Source organism: Marmota monax, unplaced genomic scaffold (genome assembly GCF_021218885.2).
Source record: "Marmota monax isolate L192 unplaced genomic scaffold, Marmota_monax_Labrador192_F-V1.1 WCK01_AAM20220418_F8-fsc00105, whole genome shotgun sequence".
Classification (NCBI taxonomy): domain Eukaryota; kingdom Metazoa; phylum Chordata; class Mammalia; order Rodentia; family Sciuridae; genus Marmota; species Marmota monax.
The window spans coordinates 1,975,429-2,003,355 of NW_026692947.1; the positions used below are offsets into that span (position 1 = coordinate 1,975,429).

General features: G+C 46.6%; 1 protein-coding gene and 1 long non-coding RNA gene across 4 annotated transcripts; one reads left to right on the top strand and one right to left on the bottom strand.

The window, feature by feature from the left end:
* The first annotated feature begins 2,343 nt into the window (after positions 1–2,343).
* LOC124097689 (uncharacterized) lies at positions 2,344–27,862 on the top strand. 2 transcript variants are annotated; one of them, XR_006853316.2, is made up of 6 exons: positions 2,344–3,357; positions 4,900–5,045; positions 6,087–6,155; positions 8,209–16,029; positions 17,658–17,755; positions 24,023–27,862. It is a non-coding gene; the product is annotated as an uncharacterized LOC124097689 (long non-coding RNA). The 2 variants fall into 2 exon arrangements; XR_006853315.2 differs by lacking the exons at positions 6,087–6,155; positions 8,209–16,029; positions 17,658–17,755; positions 24,023–27,862 and having other exon boundaries at positions 4,900–5,097.
* Positions 6,035–20,596, bottom strand: Fcamr (Fc alpha and mu receptor). Of its 2 annotated transcripts, XM_046452264.2 has the most exons (9): positions 20,100–20,596; positions 18,034–18,217; positions 17,817–17,944; positions 15,123–15,183; positions 13,620–13,763; positions 10,772–11,110; positions 8,300–9,635; positions 7,554–7,672; positions 6,035–6,975 (listed from the first exon to the last, which is right to left on the bottom strand). In XM_046452264.2, the coding sequence occupies exons 3-9, from the start codon at positions 17,853–17,855 to the stop codon at positions 6,794–6,796; spliced, it is 2,220 nt and encodes a 739-aa protein (XP_046308220.1). In that variant the 5' UTR covers positions 17,856–17,944; positions 18,034–18,217; positions 20,100–20,596; the 3' UTR covers positions 6,035–6,793. The 2 variants fall into 2 exon arrangements, with proteins under 2 accessions (XP_046308220.1, XP_046308221.1); XM_046452265.2 differs by lacking the exon at positions 13,620–13,763 and having other exon boundaries at positions 20,100–20,508.
* Positions 27,863–27,927: the final 65 nt, after the last annotated feature.

Here is a 27,927-nt window from a genome sequence, read left to right on the forward strand (position 1 = left end):
TAGGATGTAGATGCTACAGTCTGGGGAAAGGAGATAAATTTTCAGCCTACCAAAAGCATCTATTCTGATCACAACCAATTAAAAGTCCAGGGAGATTAGAGACATGCAGGAGTGTGCATCCTTGTACCCAAGTTCACTTAGTCTAGCAGAGGATCATCACTCGCATACAACACTATGAGGGAGTCCCAGTAACCAGGTGGCAGCCAGCATGCACAGGCTGCACAGCCTTGTGGAAAGGGTCTGGGCTCTGCACCTAGGCTGCCTGGTTCACATCCAAGCTCTGCCATCTGCGAGCCATGGACCTTGGGCCTAATTATCCTAACTCCATAAGGATGTTATAAAGATTAGGTATAATATGCACAGGGGTGGGAATTTAACTGGTGCTTATGATTCAACATCCAATAAATAGGACAGCATAGGCTTCCAGAACTGAGAGTGATTCCCCAGTGAATGATGAGGATTAGAGGGCAGAGAAGTGCAATGACTTGCCCAGCATGCATGGGGAGGGAATGGCATAGATGGCTCTATAACCAAGATCTTCCAGCATTGGACATTTTCCTCCACTTCCCAAAGCCCTTGCTCTTAGGTAGAATCTTTTGTGCTAAGGTTTCAACAGATAGTAGGGGATTTCCATTTACACTATCCAGAGAAGACTAGAGAGGGCCAAGCTCCCAGACACACACAGATGCAGCCCTCAGGCTGTCATGATTAACTTGTTGCTTGAAGACCATGGATGGACCCTATCACCAACAGAGGAGGGGAGCCCCCAGCCCACAGCCCTTCTCCTCTCTCCACTGTCCATCTGGCCTGCCTCTGTTTGAATGGTTCTTATGAGTGTGGCTTTTGCCAGTCAAATGAGATAAGAATGAACAGATGAAATGCTGTTTGCTACCAGTTCTCTGCTCCTATCTGCGGGTCTTTAGTTGGGTCAATGTTTAACCCTTGTCTGGAGTCAATGTTTAATCCAGGGCCAGTCAGCCCTGTAATCCAGCAGTCCCTCTGCAGCCTAGAATATGGAGTCACATTAGTATTAATCACTGAAAAATAGCATGTGACAGAGAATCTGCCCAAGCCTCAAATAACATCCTCTCTACCATTTTAGAAGATATTGGCTGCTTAGAATTAGAATACCACAGTGGCCACCTACTCCTGTCAACAGATAGTTGTAGAGTATTTCCTGACCCTTGCTGTGCATGGGCAGAAGCACAGCATTTATTCTTCTTATTCCAGTTCTGCCTTTTGGGTTGGGGGAGAAGAGCATGGAAGGGGGACTGTTGTTCTTCCTGCTGGCTAGCAAGTGTGGCCACTGCTTGGAAGCCTGCTGGGAGAGCCAGGGCTGGACTAGTCTAGCAGGTTTGGCTTGGGCAAGTGTTTTGAGAGTTTCTGAACCTGGACTTATGCTTGAAGGCCCCAACCTTTTCCCAGAATGAGTCTTTCTGTTTTGGAGCAGGTGCAGGATGGAGGAGAACTATTTATAAAAAGACTCTCTACAGGCCTGACTACTGGGTGATAGATAGTAGAGTGGCTTTCCAGGGTCATTCCTTAGGAGCTCAGGGTACGACATCTACAATCTGGTAGAATCTTGCCCCTGAGAGAATAATCAAAGGATGGCAAACTGGGTGGGGTGCAGGGAGAGGGTGAAAGAAGCGAAGAAGGCTATTGGCAGGTTAGTGACTCCAATCTTTGAATAGTGTTGGACCTACTGGTCAAACACATGCAAGTGAAACTCTGATCTTTTCTTTCTCCCAAATGAATGTCCGGATCACCTCCTTTTCCTTGACTGCTCGCTATGTCACTGCCCAGATGTTTAGTCCCTCAATTATTTTCCTAGCTCAGTTGACTCCCAACCAGAGAGTGGAAACAATACTCCTTCTGGGGCCTGTAGGGTGGAAGGGTTGTCAGTACCCTTTCTCATTCTGACTGGAAGAGGGGTGAAAGCAAAGGCTTGTGCCCCGGGGACTGGGTCCATCTTGCCCTGAGGAGGTTGTGATGGCCCAGGAAGCAGCAAAGCTGAGCACCGAAAAGCCTAGAAATGGAAAGTTGGCTGTGGCCCAGAAGATCTCTTGGTTCCCCTTTGGGGTTGGTTGCTGAGTTCCAAGGAACCTTTATTCTCTGGTTCTGAGTGGCAGGGACAAATGAGCAAACGTCTTCTGAAGTTAACAAACCACTCTCCTGCCCTTTCTGACCTCCACACCCTGGCTAGGGAGGAGCAGAAGGAGGAAAAAATTTTTGGAGTAGACATCCAAAGTCAATAGGTAAGTGTCAGGTAACAGGGCCCAGCCTCTCTCATAAGCCACTGGAGTCCCCCCCAAAAGGCTGACTGTTTCCTTGTTCCTGGTCTGAGTCTGGCCTTCAGCCCAAGGTCTGCCTGGCAGGTAGCCACTGTAAAACTGTCCATGTTATCCCCTGCAGCCTGTGCCCATCTAACAAGCCTTAGTGTTTCCATCTGTAGACGGACCCTTTCTTCCTGGTGATATATACTGCAAGTAACTTCGACTTGTCTGTACTACACTGGTGGTGGTGGGTGAGGAGAGAGCTGGCCAATGGAAAGTCCAGTCCAGTTGCATTTGCTAAGCGGACAGCCCTTCCCATGCCAGGCCCTAAAGAAGCAAACTCTTTGATGCCCTATTTCTGAACTCTTGTCACAAGTGAATTGCAACATCTTTATGGCAACTTGGAAAACACTTTGGACTTGGTAGCCCTGGTTTTCTCCCTCCTCTCTAAAATACTCAGGGTTGGGGAGGTAGGAATTTGAAATTCAGGGAGAGAAGTGGCCTTTGTTTGACCTCCATGCTGAGAGCAGAACTGGTGGTTCTAGACACAGCAGGCAAATACATGGGGAGTGAAAACTAGGCCAGAGGTTGAAAAAGGCAGAACATAAAAATAGAGTCCAGATCCTAATCGGTGAACGTGTGTCTTTAGTGGGACCAGGAGGCAAACGGTGGCCGCTGGCCGGGTGACTCACTACTGGAAGTTCCACATGCCTCCAGAGGTCTAGGTGGGGTTCTGTGGGGCTGGCACGTCTCTGTGGTCCACCTCGGTTTCAGCTGGCCCTGTGAAGAGTGGCAATGGGTGAAAGCACATATTCTTGCAGTCAGTGAAGGGAGCAGGCTGCCCTGGGAGGGCGGTGCCTATAAACCACGTTGTGTCACTTAATGAAGAATGGATAGCAGGGTGACCAGAGAAAGTCCACTTCCTTCAGTGCGGTCTCCGTTCTCCAGTCCACGTTTGTCAAGTTCTCGTCTCTGTGTCTGTGCACCAAAGGGACATAACCAAATATGCTGTGTCTACTTGGTTGAAGTGCGTGATAGATCTTTCTGTGACGGCACCTTCTTCTCTGTGTGACCGAGGCTGCTGGTGAGCAGATTCTGCTTTTCTCAGACCATACTGGCCATTGGAGGAGGAGAAGCATCCCCCAAAGTGTCAGCAGAGGACAGTGAGAAGTTGGCTTAGGGTCAAGCATTTGCCTTGAGTAACCTTAGATGGATACTCCTATGGATCATTTCAGATCTGAGTTCTACTCGTAGAAATGCCAGCAAGCACCCCAGGGCTGGTGCCTGAATTTTTAGCTCTCAGGACTTTTTTTTTTTTTTTTTTATGCTTCAGTAGGCCAGGACAAGAATAAGCTACTTAATGAGGAAAGAGAACAAATTACCGGAAAGGATTGTGCAAGCTAAAAGAGAGAAGCAAGCCTTTGGAACTCTAAGCAGGAAGAGACCTGAGCAGTTGAACAGTCTGTAAATTCAAATGAGGAGAAAGGCAGATGGCACAGCAATCAAGGAGGAATGGAGGTAGACCTTGTGTTCAAGTTTCAGCTTGCCCTTTCCCTGGTAGTGTAACTATTTAATTTTTCTGGGCCTCAGTTTTCTCATCTGTAAAATGGGAACCAACACACCTTCCTTTCAGAAATGTCACATCAAATGTGACAGAAGGTGCTGTGTGGAGACACAGGAACGAGCAGCAGCAGAGCTAATAAGCAGGAGGAAGGGAGTGTTAGAGAGCTGTGCCTTGACCCAGGAAGCTGCTTGATCCTATGACAATCAGTGGCTTTCCTGAACTCTGTACTAGATATCCATATAGAGGTCTCCCTGATTATAGCCCAGTGGTTTCCCTGCCCCTTGTCTCAGTGGTGAGGACATTGTGCTACCAGGGAGATAATAGGAAATAAAAAGATAAAATCTCTGACCTTATACCTAGTGGTATAGCTGGCTTGCTCTGTGTATTCTGTTTCAAGCCCTTTAAGAGAAACTCCTGACCCAGCCGCTCATCAGTTGAGCTATAAAGGAGAGCTGTGAACACTCGGGGCTACCCCGCTTCCTTCCCTCTATACTGTCCTCATATCTTATCTCTGTCTCCTCAAAACTCCTGGCCCTGACATTAACCTTGGCTCTGCACTGGCTCTTTCTTTGAGCTTGTACTGGCACCTTCCCCTGGTGCATCTCAGCTCTCTAGAACACTCTTACTCCTGGACACTCTCCTGGCTCCAGTCACTTGCCCAACTCACTGGCTGGACGGGTCCCCTCCTGCCCCGAAGATAGGTAGCCGAACAGGACATTCTAGCTGCTCAATTCCAGAGAGAAAGTACCAAAGCTGTTCAGAGGAAGGAAGGAGAGGGTGGCCAGGAAGCTCTTCATGAGGATCAGATCAGAGAGAGGCCAGGAGAGTCTCGGGTGATTTAATGGCTTGTGCAGGGGTTGGCATATTAGTTCAAAGGCCAAATGCAGTCTGCCTTCTGTTTCTGTGAATAGGTTTCGTAGGAACCTAGCTATGGTCATTGGCTTCTGTGTTGCCTCTGGCTGCTTTTGTGCTACTCAGGAAGAACTGAGCGGCTGCCACAGGGACTGCAGAGCCTGTAAAGGCTAAAATATTTAATGTCTGGTGTTTTTTTTGTTTTTACAGAAAAAGTCAACGGACCCCTGGTTCAGTGCTCTGGTCTTCCCTACAAGTGATCTGAGGAAGTCCAGTTCGGTGAGACTGCTTCTCTGAACAAGAGTCCAACACACATAATGTCCCACCCTCAAAACTATTTGCAATGTGTAAATAAGGTATACAAAAGGCTCTGAGAATTCCTGCATAAAAGAATCTGTTGTTCTTTAACTTAATATTTCCCAAACTTCTTTGAACTGCTAAATCTTTTCCTTAGCACCTCTTAACATCCCGAGAAGCTGGTGTTCTGTGGCTGCCCCCAGAAAATGCTGTTTAGATATAAAGAACAGCCTGACTTCTTGACCCATCCCTGCCACCAATGAGTCAGGTGGCCTTGGCTGAATGATGCACCTGTCAGGGCCTGCTTTCTCACTGATTGAAGGGAATGATGGTGTCTGTCCTGTCTCTCTTATAGGTTCTTCAGGTAGGTCCCCAAGATAGCAGGCATGAAAGGTATAGAGGGATGACTGTGGTCTTTGGGTAACTAGTTTTCTTTCTTCTATCACTTAGCAATGGGGAAAAGGCACTAGGCCAAGGGCACGAGTTCTCTACTAGTCCTCACTTTGCTATCTATCACAAGATGGGTTCACTGAGTGACTTGAAACAGGTGACTCCGTGACCAGGCCTCAGTTTCCTCACTTCTAAGCTGAGGGGTTTAGACTAAATCTTTAAGGATTTATTAGCTTGGAAATTCTATGGTTCTATTCGGTTAAATGCCTGAACTTGCTACTTCTCTCTCACAAACCATGAAAACTGCATCTCTTTGGTTTCCTTGGTCCTGGACCAGGTATGAGGAGGTACTGCTGAGGGATTTCTGATGCTGCTGACAGTTTAGGAGGCAGAGCCTTCTGAAAATGTCTACTTGACAGTTCTCAACTTGATGTTGCTAGCGCATGAGGGGCAGGAAAAGAGCAGATGCGATTCCTAAAAAGACAGTGGGATCCAGGGTGGAGCAAAAGTTCCCCAACAGACAAGAGGTAACATGGTCATCAGGCGGAATCCACATAAAATTCCTCTTTCGTCTCCTACCCTGTCCCCCAACACCATTTTCCAGCTTTGCCAATAGTCTGTGATATCAAGGATTTATAAGAAGTTGAACAAGAGGAGCTTTATAAAGATAAAAATTTACTAAAAAATACTTTCTTCCTCCATGAATTTAGGAAATTCCAGAAAGTCTTGGCTGAGTGAGAAGATCCATGACATAATGAGAATGGACCCAAAGAAAGGCTGTGAGTGGAGGGGTGGATTTTCTTCCCTTTGGTCTCCTTGTAGAAACTACCTACCAATAGGGACATTTAGGGGACTCCCAAATGAAGTGATGGAGACACAGGGAGATTTAGGGTGCTGGCCTGGGTGTCTCCTCAGAGGCCACCTAGTCCCTCTCTTCCCTCAGCCAGTCACAGATATTTATGGGGGAGCCCACCGAGTTGGAAATTCTCTTGGGACATAGATGGATAAAACACAGTTACTGCCATAAAGCAGTTTAGACTGGGCATGAACAGACAGGACCTGGCATGCTTGAGTAGGCTTCAATGTGAACAGCAGACTTCATACTAACAGACAAGGGGGCACCCAGAGAGGGCTGGGGTGATGGTAGAGAAGTTGTCATCCTCCAGATTGGTTGGAAGCCTCTTACATTTTTAAACATGCAGGAGTTGGAATTCCACAGTTTTCCTAGGTGACCTCTTCCAGTGTCTAATAGGTCCTTTCTTGAAGCCTTCCTTGAGTCATTCGGCTACCTTTGGCTGTGGAGAAGGCTTCACCTTCTAGGCCTGAGACAGTCAGCTGCTGCTTCCCCAGGTGGACACGAGGGACTAAGGTCATGGACATGCTTGGTCTTGGTCCTCCTTCCATGGCACTGAGCCATTTATTTTTCCATTCCTGAGAGCCCTGGGTTCCTTTCTGGGGCCGTCGGATCTGCTTGGGTAGGAGAGTCACCCTGCAGTGTCTTTCTCTCCTCATGAGACAGATGAGCTGGTGAAAGGGTTGACTCCAGGAAATGTGTCATCTGAATCAGGGTGACCCTGGGTGTTTTTTCTGCCTCCTGAGCTGCAAAGACACAGAGCAGGCTGTGAGGATTCTGGAGTGACCGACACTGAATTAATTGGATTCCTCACGGACCTTCTCAACCCACTACAAGTTTCTAAGAACTTCCCAAAACTTAGCAACTGAATTCCTTAGGACAACAGAAATTAGGCCAAGCCTTTGGGGGCCTGGCTTTGAGAATTTCAGCCTCCCTCCTTGCTCCCAGAAAATCTCACCCTTTCTTCACCAGGTCTGCACACCCAAAACACTTCCTTTAGGAGTATTTAAACTTGGCACATGGCAGTGAGAATATCCGTAGGCCAGGCAGGAGGGTGGACATGCAGTTTGGCCCATGGCTGGGCCCTGTACTCCTGCCCTCTGCCCTTGGGGTTGCTTATGCCTCTGTTAGCAGAGGTCCTGCCAATCTTCAAAGAGCTTCTCCTTGGGCTCTGTGATGCCGCAGTTGATTCAAACTAGAATTTAGCTCTACATCCAAAAGTCCTGGCTACGACTCTAAACTGACCCAGGTCTGAGGTTATGTGGGAGGGGAGACAGGGACCAGTACCCTCTACCTAGCTTCAGGGCCACTCAACTCAACTTACATGGTCCATTTCCTTGGAGCTTCCTTTGCAATAGGACCAGAGCCACAATCAGAAATGGGGCTAGCACAGTGCAGACTGGAGTCAGGATCTGAAAGCTGCTCTCCACCTCTGGAAAAGCACTGGAGGGGATGGGAAGAGGACAAGAGAGGAGAGGTTAGAGAGGACAGAGGGTTAAAGGGCCCACGCCCCTCATTTTACAGATAGAGAAAACAAGGCTGGCTGGTGGGCCCAGTTCCCATGGCTGGTTAGGAGCAGAGATGGGGTTGCTGCCTTTAAGTCTCAAACCCCAAATCCTTTGCCGAATTCCACCCTCCTGTGTGTGGCTGCACTGTGTTCCCTAGTGAGAAATGGGGCAATTGGGAGGAAGGACTCTGGGCTTGGCATTTGGCTCTGCCACAATCTTTCCTTGTGGCTTCGGCAAGTCACTTCCCCTCTCTGGAACTCCTGTTCCTCATCTTAAAAAAAAAAAAAAGTTCTAGAAGTTTCCAACCTAAACATTTGATAGAATGTTCTAACATTTAGATTTTGCCTGCAAGCCATGGGAACATATTCAGGTAGCCCCTCACCAGGGTCTTGCAAGGACCCTGAGTGGGGGAGGGTGTTGATGCTTCTGTCCCCTGCCCTTTACTGTCCCCTGCCCTTTACTGTCTTGCAGGTATGAAAGGGAGAGAAGAAAGAAGAGGGAGAGGGGCATGCCAGGATCGGGAGACATGGGGTCAAAATCAGAGGAGGGGCCTGGGGCTCACCTCTTCATGGAGGACTCCATGCCAGGGGGCTTTAGGGGGCCTGTTGCTGGAGCCTGACTTGGTGTTGCTTGGGAGCCTGGTGCTGGGGTCTGACTTGGCGTTGCTTGGGGACCTGTTGCAGGGGTCTGACTTGGCGTTGCTTGGGGACCTGTTGCAGGGGTCTGACTTGGCGTTGCTTGGGGACCTGTTGCAGGGGTCTGACTTGGCTTTGCTTGGGGACCTGTTGCAGGGGTCTGACTTGGCGTTGCTTGGGGACCTGTTACTGGGATCTGACTTGGCGTTGCTTGGGGACCTGTTGCAGGGGTCTGACTTGGCGTTGCTTGGGGACCTGTTGCAGGGGTCTGACTTGGCGTTGCTTGGGGACCTGTTACTGGGGCCTGAGTTGGCATTGCAGGGACCTGACTTGGCGTTGCTTGGGGTCCTGTTACTGGGGTCTGACTTGGCGTAGCTTGGGGACCTGTTACTGGGGTCTGACTTGGCGTTGCTTGGGGACCTGTTACTGGGGTCCGACTTAGCATTGTTTGGGGACCTGTTACTGGGGCCTGAGTTGGTATTGCAGGGGTCTGACTTGGCGTAGCTTGGGGACCAGTTGCTGGGGTCTGACTTGGTGTTGCTTGGGGACCCGTGGCTGGAGCCTGACTTGGCATTGCTTGGGGACCCCTGTATCCCACAGTGCTGTGTAGGTCTCCATAAGTGCTTCCTTCCACAGATGCTGCCTCTGTGCTCGTGGTGTCCAAGGTCCACATGCCTGTAGGTGGGGTTGCTCCTTCAGTGGAGCCCAGGGCTTGTTGCCTAGAAACAGGTGTTGCTTCTCGGAGGGTTTCCTGGGCCAGCTGTTCTGAGACTGGGGCTGATGGCCTCATGGTTCCTGTGGTTCTCCTGGCTGCATCTGGCTCCGTCCTGACCCTGTCTGTTTCCTGCCCTGCCCTATCAGCCTCAGTAGTCCTCTCCTTCCCACTCTCGCTGGCCCTAGGTGTGTTCGTGACTAAGCTATAGGTGCCCCACTCCTGAACACTTTCTGTTGTTTTGAACACACTTCTGGGTTTTGAAGCTGGACTCTCTGGAGCAGGGACTGTTGCCTTGATGGACCCCTCTGCCCCACTGCCTGTCTCCAGAGCTTCTTCCCAGGCTGTAGCAGGGGTTTGTCTTCCCTTTGCTGGAGTTGTGATTTTGCTGGTTCCGGAAGTTGAAGTAACTCTGTCCCATTCTGTCCCCTGTCCTAGAGTATGGGTGGCTCCTGGGATCCATCTGTTGGATGCTGGAGATCCTGTCTCAAAGGATGTCGTGACTAGCTCACCAGCAGCTGAAGTGGCTGTGGGGATGGTTTCGGAAGGACCTGTGTGAACAGCAGAGAGGGACACATGGGGAGGCTATCCAGGGCACCAACTAGATTTAGCAAAGATCACTGGGTTTAAAATATTTGCTAAACAGCATGCAGCCTCACTCAGAGGTGCAGTCTTTGACCCATATGTTGGATACAATAGAGAGGTGGGAATCCCAGATGTATCCTCTAGACCCTTGCAAATTCCTAGCTCCTTCTCCCAGGCACACATATTCTCTATCTAGCTGTCCACATTCCAGGTGCTGCCCTTACCGCAGAGGTGCACAGCCCATTAGGTACTGCTCTTCAGAAAAGGAAAAAAGAAACACAGGCTCCTACAGAGCAGCCAGGCACAGCAGATGGGTGGAGAGCAGCTGCCCAGGAACCCCATCTGCTCTCCTTGCTGGCGCTCCTGACCTGCGGCCTCCAGCACAGAGTGGCTCTCATGGTCTCGAGGTCCTCCCTCTCACTCTGGAACCTGCCACAGAGGTCTGGGCTTGGGAGCTGTCAAATGCCTGCTGAGAGGTTCTCCTGTCACAGGAGAGCCCAGTCCCAGTTCTTCTGTCCTGCCTGTCACAGTTCCTCTGTAGTGCTGGCCCCTTTTGCATGTCTGAACACAGAAGTCTCAGGACCCCAAGAAGCCACATTTTCTAATTCACTGCCTGCTCAGAACCATCTCCATATACATGTTCCACAGCATTGGGGCAGGGGTCGGGGATAAGGAGGGAGAGCTCATGTGCATTCGATTGGAAGGTTTTTCCTAATATTTACCTTTTTTTTTTATTATTGTTGTTGAACGCAGGGGTGAGCCACATCCCCAGCCCTTTTTTGTATTTTATTTAGAGACAGGTTCTTGCTAAGTTTCTTAGAGCCTCGCTAAGTTGCTGAGGTTGGCTTTGAACTCGCGATCCTCCTGCCTTAGCCTCCTAAGCTTCTGGGATACAGGTGTGTACCACCGCGCTCAGCTATCTACCTTCTTTCCGAAGGCAAGTTCCTTCTGAAATGAAAGGCTACCTCTGAGAGTCTTGACCTGCCCAATCTTTCCTCAGCGTTTTCCAAAGGTTTAAGCCTCGCTCGCTGTGCCTGGGTCTTCTCTTGCTCCTTCCTAGCTCAGCCTTCACCACTTGAGGCTCATCAAACATGGCTCATACCTGCAGAGACCGTCAGATTCATGTTCAAGAACAGCCTGTTGTTTCTGTCTCCAATGCCACAACGGTACTGTCCCACATCATGCAAGGACAGTTGGGACAGCCTCACCACAAACAAGCTGCTCTGTGGGAAGTCTGCTAGAGTCACACGACCCTGGTAGTCACGGTGAGTGTAGTGGTTGCTGGACACAATTGTGTGGCAGATCCTCGTTGGCAGCTGCAGACGGCACCAGTACTTCCTCTGGTGCCTGTTGGCTGACGAGGGGGTGTAATGGCACTGGATGGTGACAGCTCCCCCAGGTTTCCCAGCTACCAGCTTCGGGCCCTTCAATGTATTTGCAGCTGCAGGCAGAGAAAAAAATCAAAGGGGAGGAAGAGGGTGGGGAGAGTCGCTGTTGGGGGAATTTTAAGCCCAAATGCTACTAAAATAGATCACAGTGAAAGTGGAGCCGAATCAGTACAGAAATGGAAGAACTTAGCCATTGGGGAAGCAGGAGTCACCCCAAGATGTGGAATGCATCTGTACTCAAGGCCCCAGCTGGAAGATGAAAACACAGTAAGAATCTTACTCACTGCTTAGCTAACACTGATCACATGCTAGGTCTCCTTAACCAGTCCACCTGGGTTCATTCCATGCGCTCCAGGACAGATGTTTGAAAAGATGCCATCTAAGCTCATCTAAGAGGGCTGGGGCAGCACCTGACACAGGGGTCCCATTTGCATGCAATGCAAAGATATGAAATGGTGAGAAAATATTAGTGTGCTTTTTCTCTAAAAGGAGAGTGTGCCCTGAAACACAGGAATCCTGCTCTGCTTGGTGGGTACCTCTCTGGATTACAGCTGCAGAATTTTTCACACTGGCTATTTCTCTGCACAAGCAGGAATGACCAAGTGCCACTGTGAAAGGACAGAAGAGTGTACTGTGAAGGTCGCCTTTGGCATTAAGCCTAAAGGGAATTCCTAGGCAAACCACAATGTAACGGTTGCTGAGTGACTTTAATTTGATAAGGTGCTAGCAGAAACAAAGTTTATTCTTTCTCTCGCTGCCTCTTTGTACTATCTCTGTGGATTTCTTTACTCCTTGATAAAATTTCAGGCATAGTAGTCATTGTCTAGTAGCTTTAATTTTCTCTCTTGGGTAATAAAAGTCCAGTCTAGTGTGAAATGACATATCCAGCCCAGTACAATAAAAGACTGCAATGCCAGTCTCATGCAGTCAAAGTTTTCCTTTCTTCCAACGGGGCTTAGAGGCCTACCATGGAGGAGGGGGACAAATTGGGGTCCCTTGTTTTGCTCCCTCCTTCCTCTGTTCAAACCTGCTCTCTGTGGCCTCTCCATGGTTGGGCACAGAACAGAGAGGACAGGTGAAAGAGACAGGAATCATCTGCCCTTGGTGCTTTCTGCACATGGCAAATGTCTAAAACAGTCTCTCTCTCTCTCTCTCTCTCTCTCTCTCTCTCTCTCTCTCTCTCTCTCTCTCTTTCTTTTGCCACTCAGATATATTTTTGGTGGCTTTGGTGGTTTATCCCTCCTTGTGAGACCAGCTTTTCCTCTGCTAACCTTTTTTTGGATACTGGCAACCACCCTATGACTTTTGACCATCTGCCCGTCCTTTTGTGGTCACAGTGTCCTCTGGGTGGACCTTTCAATGGAGGCCCATTTGGTCACAGTAAGCACACCTTTGTCCTGCTGTCAAAAGAAATCTGGGACATATGGATGGCTTTCTAGAAGTTCCTTCTCTTAATTGGCTTAAACTGGGGACAAGCAGGTGGAAGGGATCCAGCACACTGGCAACTCTCTCCAAAACAGCTCCTCTGCCCTCTGAGGAGTGTTCTTTGGCTTGGATGGCTGTATGGTGGGCTATCACTGAAAGCAGGTGTACGTTCTGTTTCTGCAGTCCTGCAAGGAGGCTCAGCATCTTGCTTTAGCATGTGGGTACCTGGCAATTTGCTCTATGTCCTTAGGGTCTCTGAAGTCAAGAAAGTTCTGTTTAATATTCTATTGCCAGGAACAGCTAAATAATTTGTGGGTCTCAGTGCAAAATTAAACTGCAAAACCCCTTGTTCAAAAGTTACTAAGAATTTCTAGATGGTCACAGCAATAAATTAAGCCAAGTACTGGGTCCCTGTACATGAGCTGACTCTGTTATGTGTGCTTAGGTCTAATCACAAGAAGAGTAGAGGTCATACAAGCTATATTATATTAATGCTCACTGTAAATTTTACTAAACAGTCTACCCAATCATGCTGCAGATGACAACATTAAATGGTAACTTATTATTAAAGGTAAGACTATTCACAATTACAAACAAGGACCAGCAATGATGCTTTGATAAAGCATTCAGGAATTCTCCTGATCTCCATGTGGCACATTTGAGAGGAGCAGGGTTCCATTAATCAGCAGAGTGGGGAGGTCTGACTTAGCAGTAGAAAACCGACTGAGAATCCTTAATCAATTCTTGCAATGCACATTTTTTTCAAATTAATTTGTAAGTAAAGAACCAATACCTTAAGAACTCATGTGGTAGCATACTGATCAGTAGCTCTTGGTTTTATATTATGATTAAGGGGTTATTTGGGGAATTTTATATTAGTTATCTGTGAGAATATCACCTGTGAGAATTAAAGAATGGGCTAGCACTTTAGGATCTATGTGCTACCACCTGACGGCTCTGACACCAATTCTTTGCCCTTGGTGCGGGTGGGTGCTCCTGGCTCTTACCCACCCATCATTACCTGTTGCTATGGCCTCTCTTAGGGAGGGCTGAGTGGGGCCTGCAGTTGAAGGGACTTGAGCCAGACTTGGTGTTAGAAAGGTCTATGGCAGTACAAAGGGAGAGGAGGGGCTGTACCTGCCAAGGAACTCTCCTCCTGCCAGCAGAGGGGTGAGGAAGACAAGAATGTTTCCATGATGCAGAGGTGGGTGCCAGAGGGGAGAAAGTTGTCCTGCAGCCATCTGAGATGGGGTCCTCTGTGTGAAGGGGCCAAAGAAGAACCTGGGCAAAGGGAGGGAGCTGAACCATCAGCTCCAAGTGTCCACAAAGTCACCCACAAAAGGAAGAGGTGGAAAGAGCAGCCAGCTCTGAACCCCGACTTGGCAATCCCATCAATTAGGACCTAGCAGTCCTCATGCCTCTCCTCTCTCCCATTGCTCTGACCCCACTGGGATCCCAAGTGTCAGGGAAGAGAGGAAGGCAGCAACCATACCCCATTTCTGGTCTGCAGGGCTTTGCTGGCGGGGGGGGGGGATAAAGAGTAAATCTCTGAACACAGATTAAGGCACTGATCAAAATATTTAGCTGGACACTAAAAATGATGACAACTAGAACACTTGACACTTAGCAACTAATTTCTAACTTTTCACTATGTTAGCAGAAAAATCATGAGCCTGCTTGGTTGGGGGCAGTGGAAGCCTTCTTTTATTGAAAAAAAAAATTAAAGGAGACAGTGGGATATTAAAATAAGGAGGTGGTGTGATTATATAATACAGAGAATACCTAGTCAAATATGAGCTGCCTTTGATTCATTAATACTTTGATTTGTTGGTAAGCCAGACATGGTTTATCCTTTTTGGTATTATCATAGCATTTCCATTCATTTACTAATTAATTTCTAAGCTTCCACTTGGAAGTAGATTTTAGGTAGTAGACATTCTAGGCACATGCTGTAGTCCTCAGTGGCTCCCCATTACCATAAAATCCAGATGCCACTGGAGGAGATAGGGACATTTATTATCTGAACCCGACATAAAGCTGGTCAGCCTCACCACATGAGCCTGCAGGGACCTGTAGGGCAGGGATCCCGTCTCTCATTTCTCTGTCCCCAGTGCCTGGCATGTAGTCAGACCTTCACAAGTAAGAGTAAAACAAGTAAGTAAATGAATATGAGATGACTTTTATTCAGACGTAGTTTCTTTGTAGACTCTGAGCTTTTAAGAGGAGGGAAGTGTCTTCATTTTTATGTCCTTAGTGCTGGGCCCTGCACTTTGGAGTTTATAGAATGAGTGGTAAAGAAGCCTCGCTATATTTCTTTCTTGTGTACACCCTGGAACTTTTATCTTGAAAGTGGAGCTCACTTTGGGTCACCAGCTCAAAGGAAAGAGAGCAGAGTACCAGAACAATGAGTAGCAGAGCAAATGTCCCAAGTTCTGCCACAGGAGCTCTCACCTCTCTCATTTCCCCAGCCCAGATCTGACCACTCCCGGGCTCCACTGCATGGCCCAAGGCCCCAGGACAGAAAGCCATGGATGTGCCTCAACTGTGCAGAAATCCACTGTGCTGCCCTCCAAGAATCTCTGCAGCCTGAAAGGCTCGGGTCTGGTTAAGCCCTTAATCTGGACTGTGTTTGGGACTCACCTTGTAGCAGGCACAGTACAAGGAGGAGGGGCATTTTCCATCCTGCCCCCTGGTGGATGACCTGCAAAAAAACACTGTAAATGGAAAGAGGCCTGAGGGGAGGCAAATGGGAAGCTGGGTGAGCAGCCCAGGGGATGAGCACCTTCTGCCTTTGGGACCTCTGTTGGCTCAGAGAAGGGGCTGGGGTGGGTATATCCAAGAGCAAGACAAGGACTGCCCTGATTGACTCTGTCCTCACACTCCTGAGCACGCACATGGGTCACTGGCACCACAGTGAAGTGTCCCTTACCTTTAGCTCTGTGTATTCAGAAGAGACAGAACTCTGCTCTAGGAGACCAGCTCCAGCACCCACTTGCTGATGCCGAGCTGTGAATTTGGATGGAGCACGTAGAGTGGAAAGGGCGCATGCTTGAAGTTGGACCTTAGTTGAATGGCAGGGCCTTGGAAAAGGTAGTCTCAGGGCTCCATGGCCCCCCCCAAATATGCATGCTCAGGAGTGGGAGGACAGAGTCACCCCTTCTCATGGGAATGAGAGAATCTGTGTGGGGTCATTGTGCAACATAGCTAGGAGTGCGGGTAGGTGGCGGGCGCTGCACCTGGGGTGTAGAGAATTCCCCTTGGCTCTTGCATTCTTCCTTGCAGAAGGGGAATTGGTTCCTTCAGGGATAGTCTCCTTCACTGCTAGTGTACATACAGTAAGAAGGAGCTAAAGGTTAAACCTCAGGCCAAGCTGCTATCGGCACTAGGGTGCCACTGTATTTCTCCTTCACAGCTTCTAGAAGACCCTCTCTGCCCCCTGGTCTACAGGGATCTCCCTGTTCTGGTCTCTCCCATTGCCTGAGGAGCACCTGGGAGCAGGGCTATCTCATTCCTCTACCTTCAGGCTCTGAAACACGATTGGGCACAGGTAGGTGTGCAGTGCACAGCTCTTGTGCACAAGGATCCACCACTCTTAATGGCACTATAAAGGCTACCACTCAATGGCCTTCTACTGCTTGCAGATTGAAAAGAGAGATTTTACATTATACTTCTTTTATATTCTCCAGGGTATTTGTGGATACATTTGATTAATTAAAAATCTGCTTTTTAAATCCTGTCTACTGCCTGCAGTTCCTGGGACCTATAGTTGGCCCCTGTCTTTCTGCTTTAACACGTACTTCACTGATATTGAGAAGGTGCTCTTGGGCTGGGGTTGTGGCTCAGTGGAAGAGGGCTTGCCTAGCATGTGTGAGGCACTGGGTTCTATCCTCAGCACCACATAAAAATAAATAAATAAAATAAAGGTACTGTGTCATCTACAACTAAATAAAAAAAATTCAAAATCTTTAAAAAAGAAAAAAGATATTCACAGCCAATGGTTTGACCCCCAACTAGACTAACCACATGAAGCCATTGGCCAGTTTGGGACAAAGGCTATGCAGGGGGCAATTGAAGGGAGGATAAAAGGGAAAGGAAGGAAAAGAAAAAAGAAGAGGAAAAAGGGGAAGAGGAGAGGAAGGGTAGGAGGTGAAAGGAGAAGGAAAAACAGCGGAGAGGAGAAGAGAAAAGCCTAGACAGAGCCTATAGGGTGGGCCTGTAGCTGCAGCTTGACACCTGCGTGGCCTCCCAGTCACCTTCACCAAGGCCTTTGGCTGCCCTATTGGCTGCCCCAAGAGAGGCCAGATTCTGAAAAGCCTCCAGGCTCCTCACACCCCAGACCCTTGCCTTCAGTGAGTCCCCTATCTCAGGTCCCGCCATGGCAGTCCTAGCCTCTCCCTGCCTCACCCAGCTTCCTGCCCTCCCAGGGTGCACCTGCACCTAATCCTTAATTTGATTAATATTCACCAAGTCCAGGCTACCTCTGGGGACGGCACCTAGACTCCCCTGGGCTAGTTTTTCTTTAGTGCTAAGTCCTAACACAGCACACACTGAGGCCAAAGTCTCTGCCCTGTGGTGCCCAGTTCCCCTGAAGCCCATGGTGCAGCAATCTCTGGGTTTCAGGGGTGAAATCTGCCTCCTTGGGGCAATGAGGAAGCACAGTGTGAGATAAAATGGCTCCAGAAGGTTATCAGCCTTGATTGGGGCCAGGAAGGATATCATTCAACGGAATGCTTCCAAGTTACCTTCCCCACCAATGACCTTCAGGAATCCCTTCTTCCTGAACAGGGAGCTCCAGTTCAGTGGCCTGGCCTGAAGGCTCACTGTGCTTTGGGGGGTTAAGGCCCCCTGGGGGAACCCTATGGTCCTCCTACTGGGCAACAAGGCCACTTCATCTCCTGCTCAGGCTGGTGATTGCCTTCCTGGTTCCCGACTACTCCTGAGCCCTACTTCTTTTCTACCCCAACCCCAAGCAGACAAGAAGGGCAGGGCTAGTGTGGTACACAGGGAAGAGCACAGGACCCGGATTCAGGAGGTTCTGTTCTGGCTGAGGCTGATGCAATGACCTTGGTCTTGACCTTGACTAATGCTGCATTCCTTGCAACTATAAAAGAAGAGTTTTGCCTCTATGATCCCCATGCTGCTTGTTTCTAATGCTTACTGGTGTATTTCCCACAGGTTTTTAAGGAACCATGTGCTCTGCTGGGGCCTAGCAGAAGAGTAGGAGGGAGATGCTGGAAGGAGCCCATCTGCTGCTCTGGGAAAGGCACTTGGGGGTATGTGTGATACCCCCATTCAGGGCAAGACCCCCATCTCCAGGAGAAAATCTCATCTCACCTTTTGTTCTCTAGGCTTCCTTGGGGCTTTTCCATCCATCTCAGTACAGAAGCAAGATTTGCTTGGACTTTTCTTTGTAGCTGTAGGAAGCCTTGGCGTTTGCAGGTCTTCTAGGTGTTTCTTTATACCTGGAGAAAGAGAAGGCAGTACGGTGTGTTGGCAGAAGCTAGAGCTGGTGCTAGAAGACTGGGGTACACAGGACAGCTCTGCCACTCACCTCGGCCACTCACATCAAGGCCAGTTCGGGTCCTTGCTGTCCTTACTTATTCCTGCACAACTTTTCCAGGGCTGGTAATGGGAGCTTCAAGGAAACCGCCCGGATCTGCATTCTCTCTTCTCTGTGTCCCCTCCAGCATGGGGTCCCAGACTTTTTATCTGACCCGCTCAGGATCTCCAGAGTGCTGTGACAACCCAGTGGGAGACGAGGGACACTTTAAAACTCAGTAGAGGAATTCCCCTGCCGTCTGGCAGCTGTGCCCTCCAGCTGACCTGGCCCCTCCGATTCCCGGGGAGAAGCCATGTGGGCAGTTTGGTCACTGACTGCCGTTCGACTCCATGGCCTGGGGGTTATTAATCCACGTCTTGGACAAAAAAAAAAAAAACCAATGCAGTAAAGGAGACAGTCTTCTTAGGAAGAGGACAAGGGCAAGTGTGGCTTATCCAAATGGATGACACACCTAAAAAACACCCAGTATTCCCCTCTGGAAAACAGTTTATGGGGTTCTTTTCTTTGTAAAAGATATGATCTTCCTAACTCTGTTGGCCTTGAACTGGCACAGCCCAAGAACTCGACAGATAGGGGACTTCAAGGAATGGAGGTGCTGTGGATTGTAGTTAAAGACCCTCACCAGGACCCCTAATATCCCTGGGCCAATGAAAAAGGCCCTCTCTTCCCTGAAAATTGATTCAGATAGTACATGATTATAACTGTCAATGGCGGAACATATTCTCCGTGCACTCCCCATTCCGGGCTTGAAAATAGGTAGGAATGGAGTCACTGAAAGCTATTGGAGAAGAAAAGAGACAACTTTAAGGAATACTCAGAATATGACTGAGCTAAGGCAGTTTTGTGCATATGTGTGTGCTGTGATTGCTATCTCAGGCCTTGATCAACAGCTCCAGTCTTAGAGTCCCAGATCTTCAACCCCACATATGTTAGACTACATCTAAAATGTGAAAGGCCTCCCTTCAGAAACGATACCCTTGAGCAGCGCACAACCTAAAGAACCACATGCTAACCCTGTCTTCAGAGGCTCATCTCCAGAATTTAATGATACTCTCAAGCAGGTGGTACACAGGTAGCTAATGCCTGTCTATATTTTCCCCTCTCAGTTCCTCAGGGAGCAGTATCATACCATTTTGGATCTCACAGACTCTGGAGTTACTTTACCTTCTTGCCAAGTTTATATTGGAAAGTGATAGGGTCAGGTTACTTATTCTCTTTAAATCTTGCTTAATCTGTTAAGCAGGAAATAATAATATCTACCTCATAAAGATATTATGTGACATAAATGCAATCCATGTAACTCAAAGTGCCTAGCAAGTAGTAAATTCTCAGAAAACATAAACTGATAATATTATTAACTTAGTTTATAGCAAGAGGAAACAGGTGTCTTACAGTGATCAAACCTTCAAAAAAAAATCTTTTGGAGGTTTTTGCCTATTTAGGATTTTGATTCTCTCTTTCTTTCATTTTGTATTCTTAAGCATATATTTTTCTATTTTATCTACTTTTCAACACTTTGAAGACTTTTTTTTTATTATCACTAGAGACGTAAATTACAGTAAAGCTCAGTAAGTTGTAATACACTGGACTTCTTTCACAGCAACATCCCTGAGCCATGATGTTCCTTCTCTGAAACTCTATGGGAGAAAACTCACTGACTCACTGGTTGCCTCTTCTGGGGATGTATCCGAATTGTCTTGCCCAGTACAAAGCCACCAGGGGCTTTTCCATTGGTTTATGATACTGTGGCCTTCTGAACTTAGGACCCAGACTTTGAATCAGGCTCAATAGCACTTTGACCAAATGCCAAATCTGGGAAGAACTTTATCCATTCTCTATTCATCCCTCCAACTTCCAACCCCTCAATCCTAGTATTAGTAAAGGATTGTATTTGCTAAACACACCCACCAGAGTAAAAATCAGCAAACAAAAAGCTAGCTCAAGCAAGGAAAGCTACTTGTGCTATAAAACAATCCCTTTGATCTCCCTCTGAAGCGTGTTTTCTAATGTATGTGGAGAGCAATGAACAGAGGTGTTTGTGCACTCATGGGGCTTACCCCGTTTGTTCCTCTTCCTGGGAAGTCACATTATTGCTAAGTTTTCTGCTCCACATACCCCCTGTGCCAGCTTTTTTTTCTTTTCTTGTTGTCTGCCGGTTAACACATCTTCCCTTCTGGTTGCACTTGGCCTTCAAGTATTCTGGTCAGAACACTAAGTGTTAAAGAACACAGCGTTTACAAAAGGCTCACATCACTGCAGTCCTTGATCACTTACTGAGAAATCCACAAAGGAAGTTGAACTATGAAACTTGTCACTCCTCCAAATGACAACAGACATAAAAAGTATTTGTATAGCACAAATAATCATTTTATAATGGCATTTAGCTGGTTTTTACAACCTCAACCATCATTTAGCTGATTGCAAAGCTTGTGATCCAGCAATATTCAACCCCCAAACACAGGAGGCATTCCAAAGGCAGTTAGAGAGTGCTGAGACAGGTTACATTCTTGTGCAGACTGCTGGCAAAGTGCAAAGAACCCTGGGAGATCATTTTTTAGATGTGGGTGTAATAGCCAAAACCCTTAGCTGTAGCTCATGTCAGCGTGTTGCTAATGGATCGTTGTAGGAAAGCGTGGTCAATAGCTCTTGGCATAATCTTTCTGGAGTGACTTGATTCTGGGGATTGAAGTGAACATGTTTCTTACTGGTTGGGATTATATGCTATTTAGAATAGATCTTACCCTGTGATAATGACTATGGCCCTTGCTTCATGGAAAGGGCACAAAATAGTTAATTTACCAATAATTAACTTGTTGGTCTCCTGGAAGAATGGACTATGTGGGGGATCCAGTGTTCATCTCTGTTGTTGGCAGATATTTGAGAGCCACTCTGGCTTTAAGCTGGGGTGGCTCAGTGGTAGAGCGCTGGCCTAGCAGGCCCGAGGCCCTGGGTTCCATCCCTAGCACCTCAAGCAAACAAACACAAACAGTAGCTAACGTGGCCTTGGTCAGTTAGTTGGGCCCATGTACAGCCTCCATTTCTCTGACTGTGACTCCTTCCCTAATATGTCCTTTGTGCCAGCACCAGGGTGGCCAATGGCTGAAGCCAGCTGATGTCAGATGGCCAAGCCACTCTGCCTACTTGGGAGTCTAGTGTCTCTTCTGCAGTGGAGTCTCTGAAAAGTCACTGGAATATGCTACAAAGACCTTCACCCATCTTGCCCACTTCCTTGTCCACTCATGTGCTTCTACCCCAGTCTTTCACTCTTGCTCCATGCAGACCTCTGTGCATATTCTAACATTAGGCTATTTTCCCCCTCTCACAAACCAGATCACTAGGTACACTGTCCAAACCTCTGTCCATTGGAAGGAACCCCTCTGGCTTGCCACAGTCCTTCAAGGCCACTCTTACTGTTCCATTTCAACCTGAACCTGTGTACCAAAACAGCTAACCTATGGATTAAGCTTGGGGTTTTTCCTCTTCTACCATCTACTCTGTTAGAAAGTGTCCTCCTAGTGGCCCTTATGACACAAAGGAGGGACAATTTGTCACTGTGGTAGTCATGGGAGTCTGGGCTACTTGCTCATGCAGCCTGCTTGTGCTCTCAGGTCTTCGTACTTCGTCTCAGATGTAACCCTTAAAATATGATGTATTGCTGCCAGGCCTGGTTATCCTAACTCTTAGTAGGTATACTAGCTCTCAACTCATGATGGGCAGCTTCAGATGCCCATCATGTCCTGGGCGCAGGTATTGTGTTTTTGTTGGACCCAGTTTCATACCAAGAGTTGTTTTGCAAAAGGCATACGATTCTCCTCTGCAAATGGCATGGCCTTGCAAAAGAACCACAGAGGACCAGGGAACTAGGCTGTGATTCTCTCTCTGGGGCTGCTGTAGCTCCACATAACATCTTTATCTACCGTGTATAGCTTCAATAATAAGTGACTGCTTAAGGCTCAACTGGGATCTGCTACTAAGCCTTTTCCTGCTCTAGTATCATTCCGAGGTAGAAGCCTTTCATTTCACTAGCTGCATAGGCCAAATTAGTGTTCCCATGTGTGGATTCTGCTGTGTCCTGATTCAAAGAGGTCTACTAGGTATGTTGCTTCTTTCATTGTAGTAGAAGGTATAGATGGGATGTTTTGTCTTTTACCTTGGAGAAAATTTCCTATCAGGCCCTTGAGTATAGGACCCCTAAAACTATTCGTTGTAGGTTTGCCTCCCATCCTCTGAGCCACATGCAGCTTATGAAGGCTCAAGTATGCCTCCAATATGTTAGCCAGTTCTTGCTCATGTGGCCTAAGTAGCATAATATCATCAGATAATAGATCAATGTCACATTCTTCAGGCTGTCTAACTGATTTAGATTCTTTTGGACTATTTGTAACAGGACAGGGGAGTTTCATAGACTTAGGATGGAACTGCAAATGTATATTGTTATTCATCTCTATGAATGCAAGTGGGCTCTAATCCTCTTCTCCAAAAAGAATAGCAGGGAATGCATCCTATGCACCGGAAGCCACGTCAATCTGCTCAGAGCGGATAGATAGACGCAGTGGCTGGAACTGGGGCTACTATTTGGTTGAGTTTGTGGTCATTTACTGTCATTGTTCAGGGTGCACTTGTTTTCTGCAGGGGCCAGCTATTGCATTAAATGGAAACATTATGGAAACTGTCATTCTTACATCCTTTAGATGTAAGAATGATCCTTAAGGGTGGTATTATATCCAGAATTATCTCAGCCAATATTGTTGTATATTGCCTACCTTGGCTAGAGATGGAGAAGTTCAAAGGCTTCACTTGGCCCCACTATCATAGATCTTAACTCACAGGCCTAGCACCCAATGATCCAACTGATGATTATATCAACCCCAATCATACATTCAGAGACTGGAGAACTAACCACTGGGTGTGAGCTGGACTTTTTTTTTGTTACTGGTTCCCATGTCCCCAGCTAGTTAGAACAAGGAACTATGATGATGATTTGCTTCTCTGGGCATCATGTCAGCTTGGACCTTGTGTCCAGTAGTCCCTGGAATATTTGGAAGTCCATTTTTCTCAGTGTACAGTTATCCAAATAAATGAAGAACTGATGGAACCTTTACTGTTTACTGTTTCTATTTGCTGTGGGGTTGCTCCTTCCCAGGACCTGGCTGAGTCTGAGTCTAAAACCTGTTTCAGGCCCAGGAAATGATCAAGTGATCATGATATTTTATTGGGGTTACTTGTCTCCCTAGGCAGAGATTCTCTCACTGGCATTTGTCATAGCTCCATATAGCATCTTTATCTACCACCTATACCTTCAATATTAAGGTAGGGCTTAGTGGATGACTCCTAGTCATCCATCCTTGAATCGTCTAATAGTACAAATTAGTCGAGTATCTACCTTGCCTCTAGCACACTATGTTTCTTAAATCACAATAACCTGTGAGTCAGGCCACCTTGGCTGCCACTTCAACCCTGGTGCTCACCTTAATAACTACATCTACCTGGTGTCTGCAGTTAAGTGTCACCACCTGGCTTCTTTGGTGCTGGGTCTATCATCACCATTGGTACCACTAAGCCAGATTCTCTAGCTACCTCTCCTGCCATAGTCCTGGCTTATACAGGGGAGCCCCAACTCATCTTTTCAGTGATGCTGGTGTCCTTCTCAGGATCTCATTTTTCTTAAAATGATTTGTTCTCTGGGCCATCTCATGGAAAGAGCTATCTGGTAGGACTTCCAGGTTTATAGTACATCACTCCACCACACCCACTTCCCTGAGCTCTTTCATTTTTCCCTCTACTGCCTACTAGGATAATACTGGCATTTCAACTTCATCTAGACTGGGTCTTCGATTGTTTCATGCTTCTAGGAGCCATTTGAACAGCAAAGTCACGTCACCTCCTAAGGTCCTTACCAGATGTTAAATCCTGGGTTTTTTGGAGAGTACTACCTAATTAATGAACTCCCTAATCTTATGTTCTGGCCCCTTTAATCCAGCACCTACAGGATCCAGTCCCACGTGAACTCCTCGAATACTGCTAAAATATGCTGGCAGAGACCATCTGCTCATTTGGGATCTCTCCTCCCTTTCTTTCATCATCAATCATCAGACATAGCACATACTTGACTGGGCTATGCAATGTCTTTACCCTACTTATACGTCTATTTACTGAAAGCAGAGTTGGAGGGGAGAAGCCTATTTGTTGTCTTCAAGCAAGGCTGGAATGCAGGAGTTGAAGAGAGACTGGCTCTTCCCAGGGCAAAGAAGGAAAATTTTGCAGGCTCAGAAGGTTTGAAAGACTATGGAAGTTCAAAATTCAGAGCATCATCCATCCTGATGTCCTGCCAAGTTCCAGAGTTCCATCGTCCCCACCCCCGTTCCCTCAAATGTCTCCATACTCTTTGGTCTTCAGACTGAATATGTCCATGAACTAAAAAAGGCAGAGCCAACTTACACTTACAGAGAGGTTGTCATGTGACTAGCTCAATTTATTGAAATCCCACCAGAGCCAATAATTAGTAGGATTCCGGGGACCATTTTCTTACCAAATACTGAAACAAGTAAATGTATTTAATCTCCAGTTTGGCTGCAATGAGAAGGCTCCATAATGATGAGAAATTGCATCCTGATTTTAGCTGATTTAAGTTTTAAAGAAATGTTGTTTGTACACACTATTATCTTTAAGCTCTATGCTGACAAAATTACTCAGTTTGAAAAGGAAAATTATCTTCAGAGATACTTAACCTAACCCTTCATTAACCCCAGATTTCTTTTTTCAACCACCTAATCATGAATGAATGAGAAAACTGGAATACCAATATAGCACTTAAATATTTCCAAAAATAAAGCCTTAAGAGAATGTGAATTCATGGGCCAGAAAAGTCTGAAGAGAATTCTCAAAATCATAAATTTTCATAGAATCATAAAATTCGGGGAACTTAATTAGAAGTTAGCTAATTTGAATCTCTATTCAAGGCAAAATATCTTCAAAGAATTCTTGTAAAATGATGTTCAGCTTCAGTTGGGTTACCGCCAGTGACAAGGGACACAAAGTCAACTCCATTTTCAAATACTTTTAATTTTTAGGAAACAGCAAACTCATTTTAATTTCTACCTGTTGACAATACTTACACCATCTGAAAGGAGAAATGAGGGATTAGATCTACTCTTTCTTCGAATAATAGTAGAGGCTGCTGTTTACTTACCTGAACATTCCTCAATCCTTTGGACTACAGTCTTAAGTGTTATATCTACAAATGGCCATCCTTCAGCAGTGTGTCTATTTTTGGTGCTTCTCTATGTCTGCCATGATCTCACTTAAGCATTGCAATAACTCCATAAGTTGATATTATTGTCCCCACCACATGGATAAGAATTCTGGAGTCTCAGGGAAGTTCCAACCCCCGGTCACTGAGTTGTTCCCTTCCCTTCTAGATGAATTTATTTGTTAGTAAGTCTTAAAAGCACTTGAGAATTGAGCCTGTGGATGATAGGTTTTTTGAGCAGGTATGGGCAGTAGACATTAAGAACTGGAAGAAACACATTAGGAAAAATGAAAACCTGTCAGGAATTGTGACAATAATCAAAGTGCTGAGATTGGCATGATTAATGACAGGTAGCACAAGGTCAGGGTGATGTTCCCATGATGTTGGGGCCAGAGTAGGCAGCAGGTTAGGGGATGAGAAGAGATTGGGGGATTGATTTAGTAGTCCTCAAGTATTGATCAAGAAGTTCTTGATCAAAATCAACCAAATTCCATTGTTATATTGTATGCACGTATGAATATGTAACAACAAATCTCACCATTATGTATAATTATAATGCAGTAATAAAATATATTTAAATAGCAAAAAATAATTAGGGGAAAAAAGGAAGTTCTATGTGCTAGCTCTATGCTGGGTGTTGGGAATGGATTTCGAAGAAAACAAATATGTCCCTTCCTTCATGGAGATGAAAGTCTGGTGGGGAAAGGGACATTAAATGAATCAGCATAGAGACAGGTGTATGCAAATGTCAAGTGATTTGTAAGTGTTGGTAATTATGAGGAAAGAAAAGAACGAGGCTCTAAAAAGTGGTCCAGACTATCTGATATAGGGGATGTGCTAGTAGCCTTAAGGGTGGTTGGCCATTCTGATGGTGAGAAGACCATCTCCCTGGCCAAAGGGCTGTGCTCCATGTCTGGCCAGCTGCCCCACCCTGCCAGCTGCGGATTGGGCTGGGACAGAATCCAACTGGAGTTTTGGATAATGACAGTCTGGAAGCACCCTCTAATGTTACGGGAAGGAATATAGTAGAGAAGGAGTTGAGGAAGGAAGAATTTTAATTGAGACTGGCTTGGGGGATGGTGAGAACAGTTCTTTTCCTGGACTTAGGAAAAGCCCCAGCAACCATGTTGACAGGGTTGGGGATAAGGTTTAGAGTGATCCCATGTGGTGTCTCAGAATGTGTACTTACAGCCCAGCTAAAACTACTATAATGAGCTAAGAATTCTTCCACTGCTCTGTTTGGCTCATTTACTGTTCCAAAGATGCCTTCTCAATGCTTGTCCTCCTAGCTTACTATATCAGCGAAGAAATGGATAGAGAAGGCACATTGGCTTTTATTTTTTCATGCTCCTAGAGGCTATGACCTCATCTTACATCGACAATGACTCTCCTTCCAAATAAGGAGAGGTTTAGGACTTCAACCTATCTTTTTGGCACATTTCAACCCAGGGACAGAAACAGAGAACAGCTAATCATTACCATCAGGAAAGCAAACACCTTTTCCTGGGGTCAGTTAAAGATCCCCAAGCAGTCTGCACACTTGGGAGAAGGACGAGAGTCTCTGTGTCTCAAAGGATCTCAGAAACTGCTGGTGGGGAGGGCATTCTCCTTGCTCCAGGAATTGCTTGAAAAACAGAACTCTAGCTTCACAAGCTGTGAGAAGGAAGATGCCTGAGGAAGGCATCTCTCACAGCTGCTAGGAGAGGTGGTGCAGCCTTCTCCATGGTAGGGGCTGGACAAGATAGTCCCTCATAAATCCTTGCATACTACATACCCTCCTTTTATTAGATTATTGCTCTATTTTGAGCCCTGTCCAGGTTAATGCATGTGCTACTTTCTCTGCCACAGAATATGGCAGAGCCCACAAGCTGCAGTATGTTGTCAAGTGTGTGCATCTACTGCCACCATGTGCCCAAAAGACTCCATGGCTAGAGTGATCAGAGTCACCTTAGCAAGAATAGGGGTAAAGGAGAGCATTTCTGATCATTGTGTTGGGACAGCAGGTGTAAATCATGAGTGTTCCAGGTGCTATATAGTCACCCATCCATGAAAAGGGAAGCAAGTTGTGCAGGGGAGCAAGAGGATGGGCAAAGATTTTCCCAAGGGAATTCTGGCAGTTTCCGGTTTGTCCCACTGGCCTACATTTGTTCTCAGAACCAAGTTTCCTCTGAGATCTACACTGGCCATCTTGTGCCTCAAAGTTAACAACACATTAAAGAGTTTTGAACTCCTTTGGCACAAAGAATAAGGAAATCGCAACAATGCACATTAAAGAAAAAAAAAACTTTCTATGTTGCCTATGTACTTGACAGGTCCAAACACACTTAAAGTTTTTTCTGACTTTAAAGGTGCATTTTAAATCAATAAAGGATCAAAAAGTCCAGAAAGGGCCTCTGTGTGTATGCGTGTTTCAAAATTGACATATTATTTACATATGGAAAAATAAAAGTAAAATATTTGTTTTATAATTGCTTCTTAGTCTGGATACGGATTTCTGTTCATAGTGGGGATGAGATGATACTGGTAAGGTATATCAATCTGCCAATTAATGGAAATGTAATCTCTTCCATTTTTTTCCTGATCTCTTTTTAATAAAGCTGTTAAATCAAAGCTCATATTATTAATAGCTTCAAGAA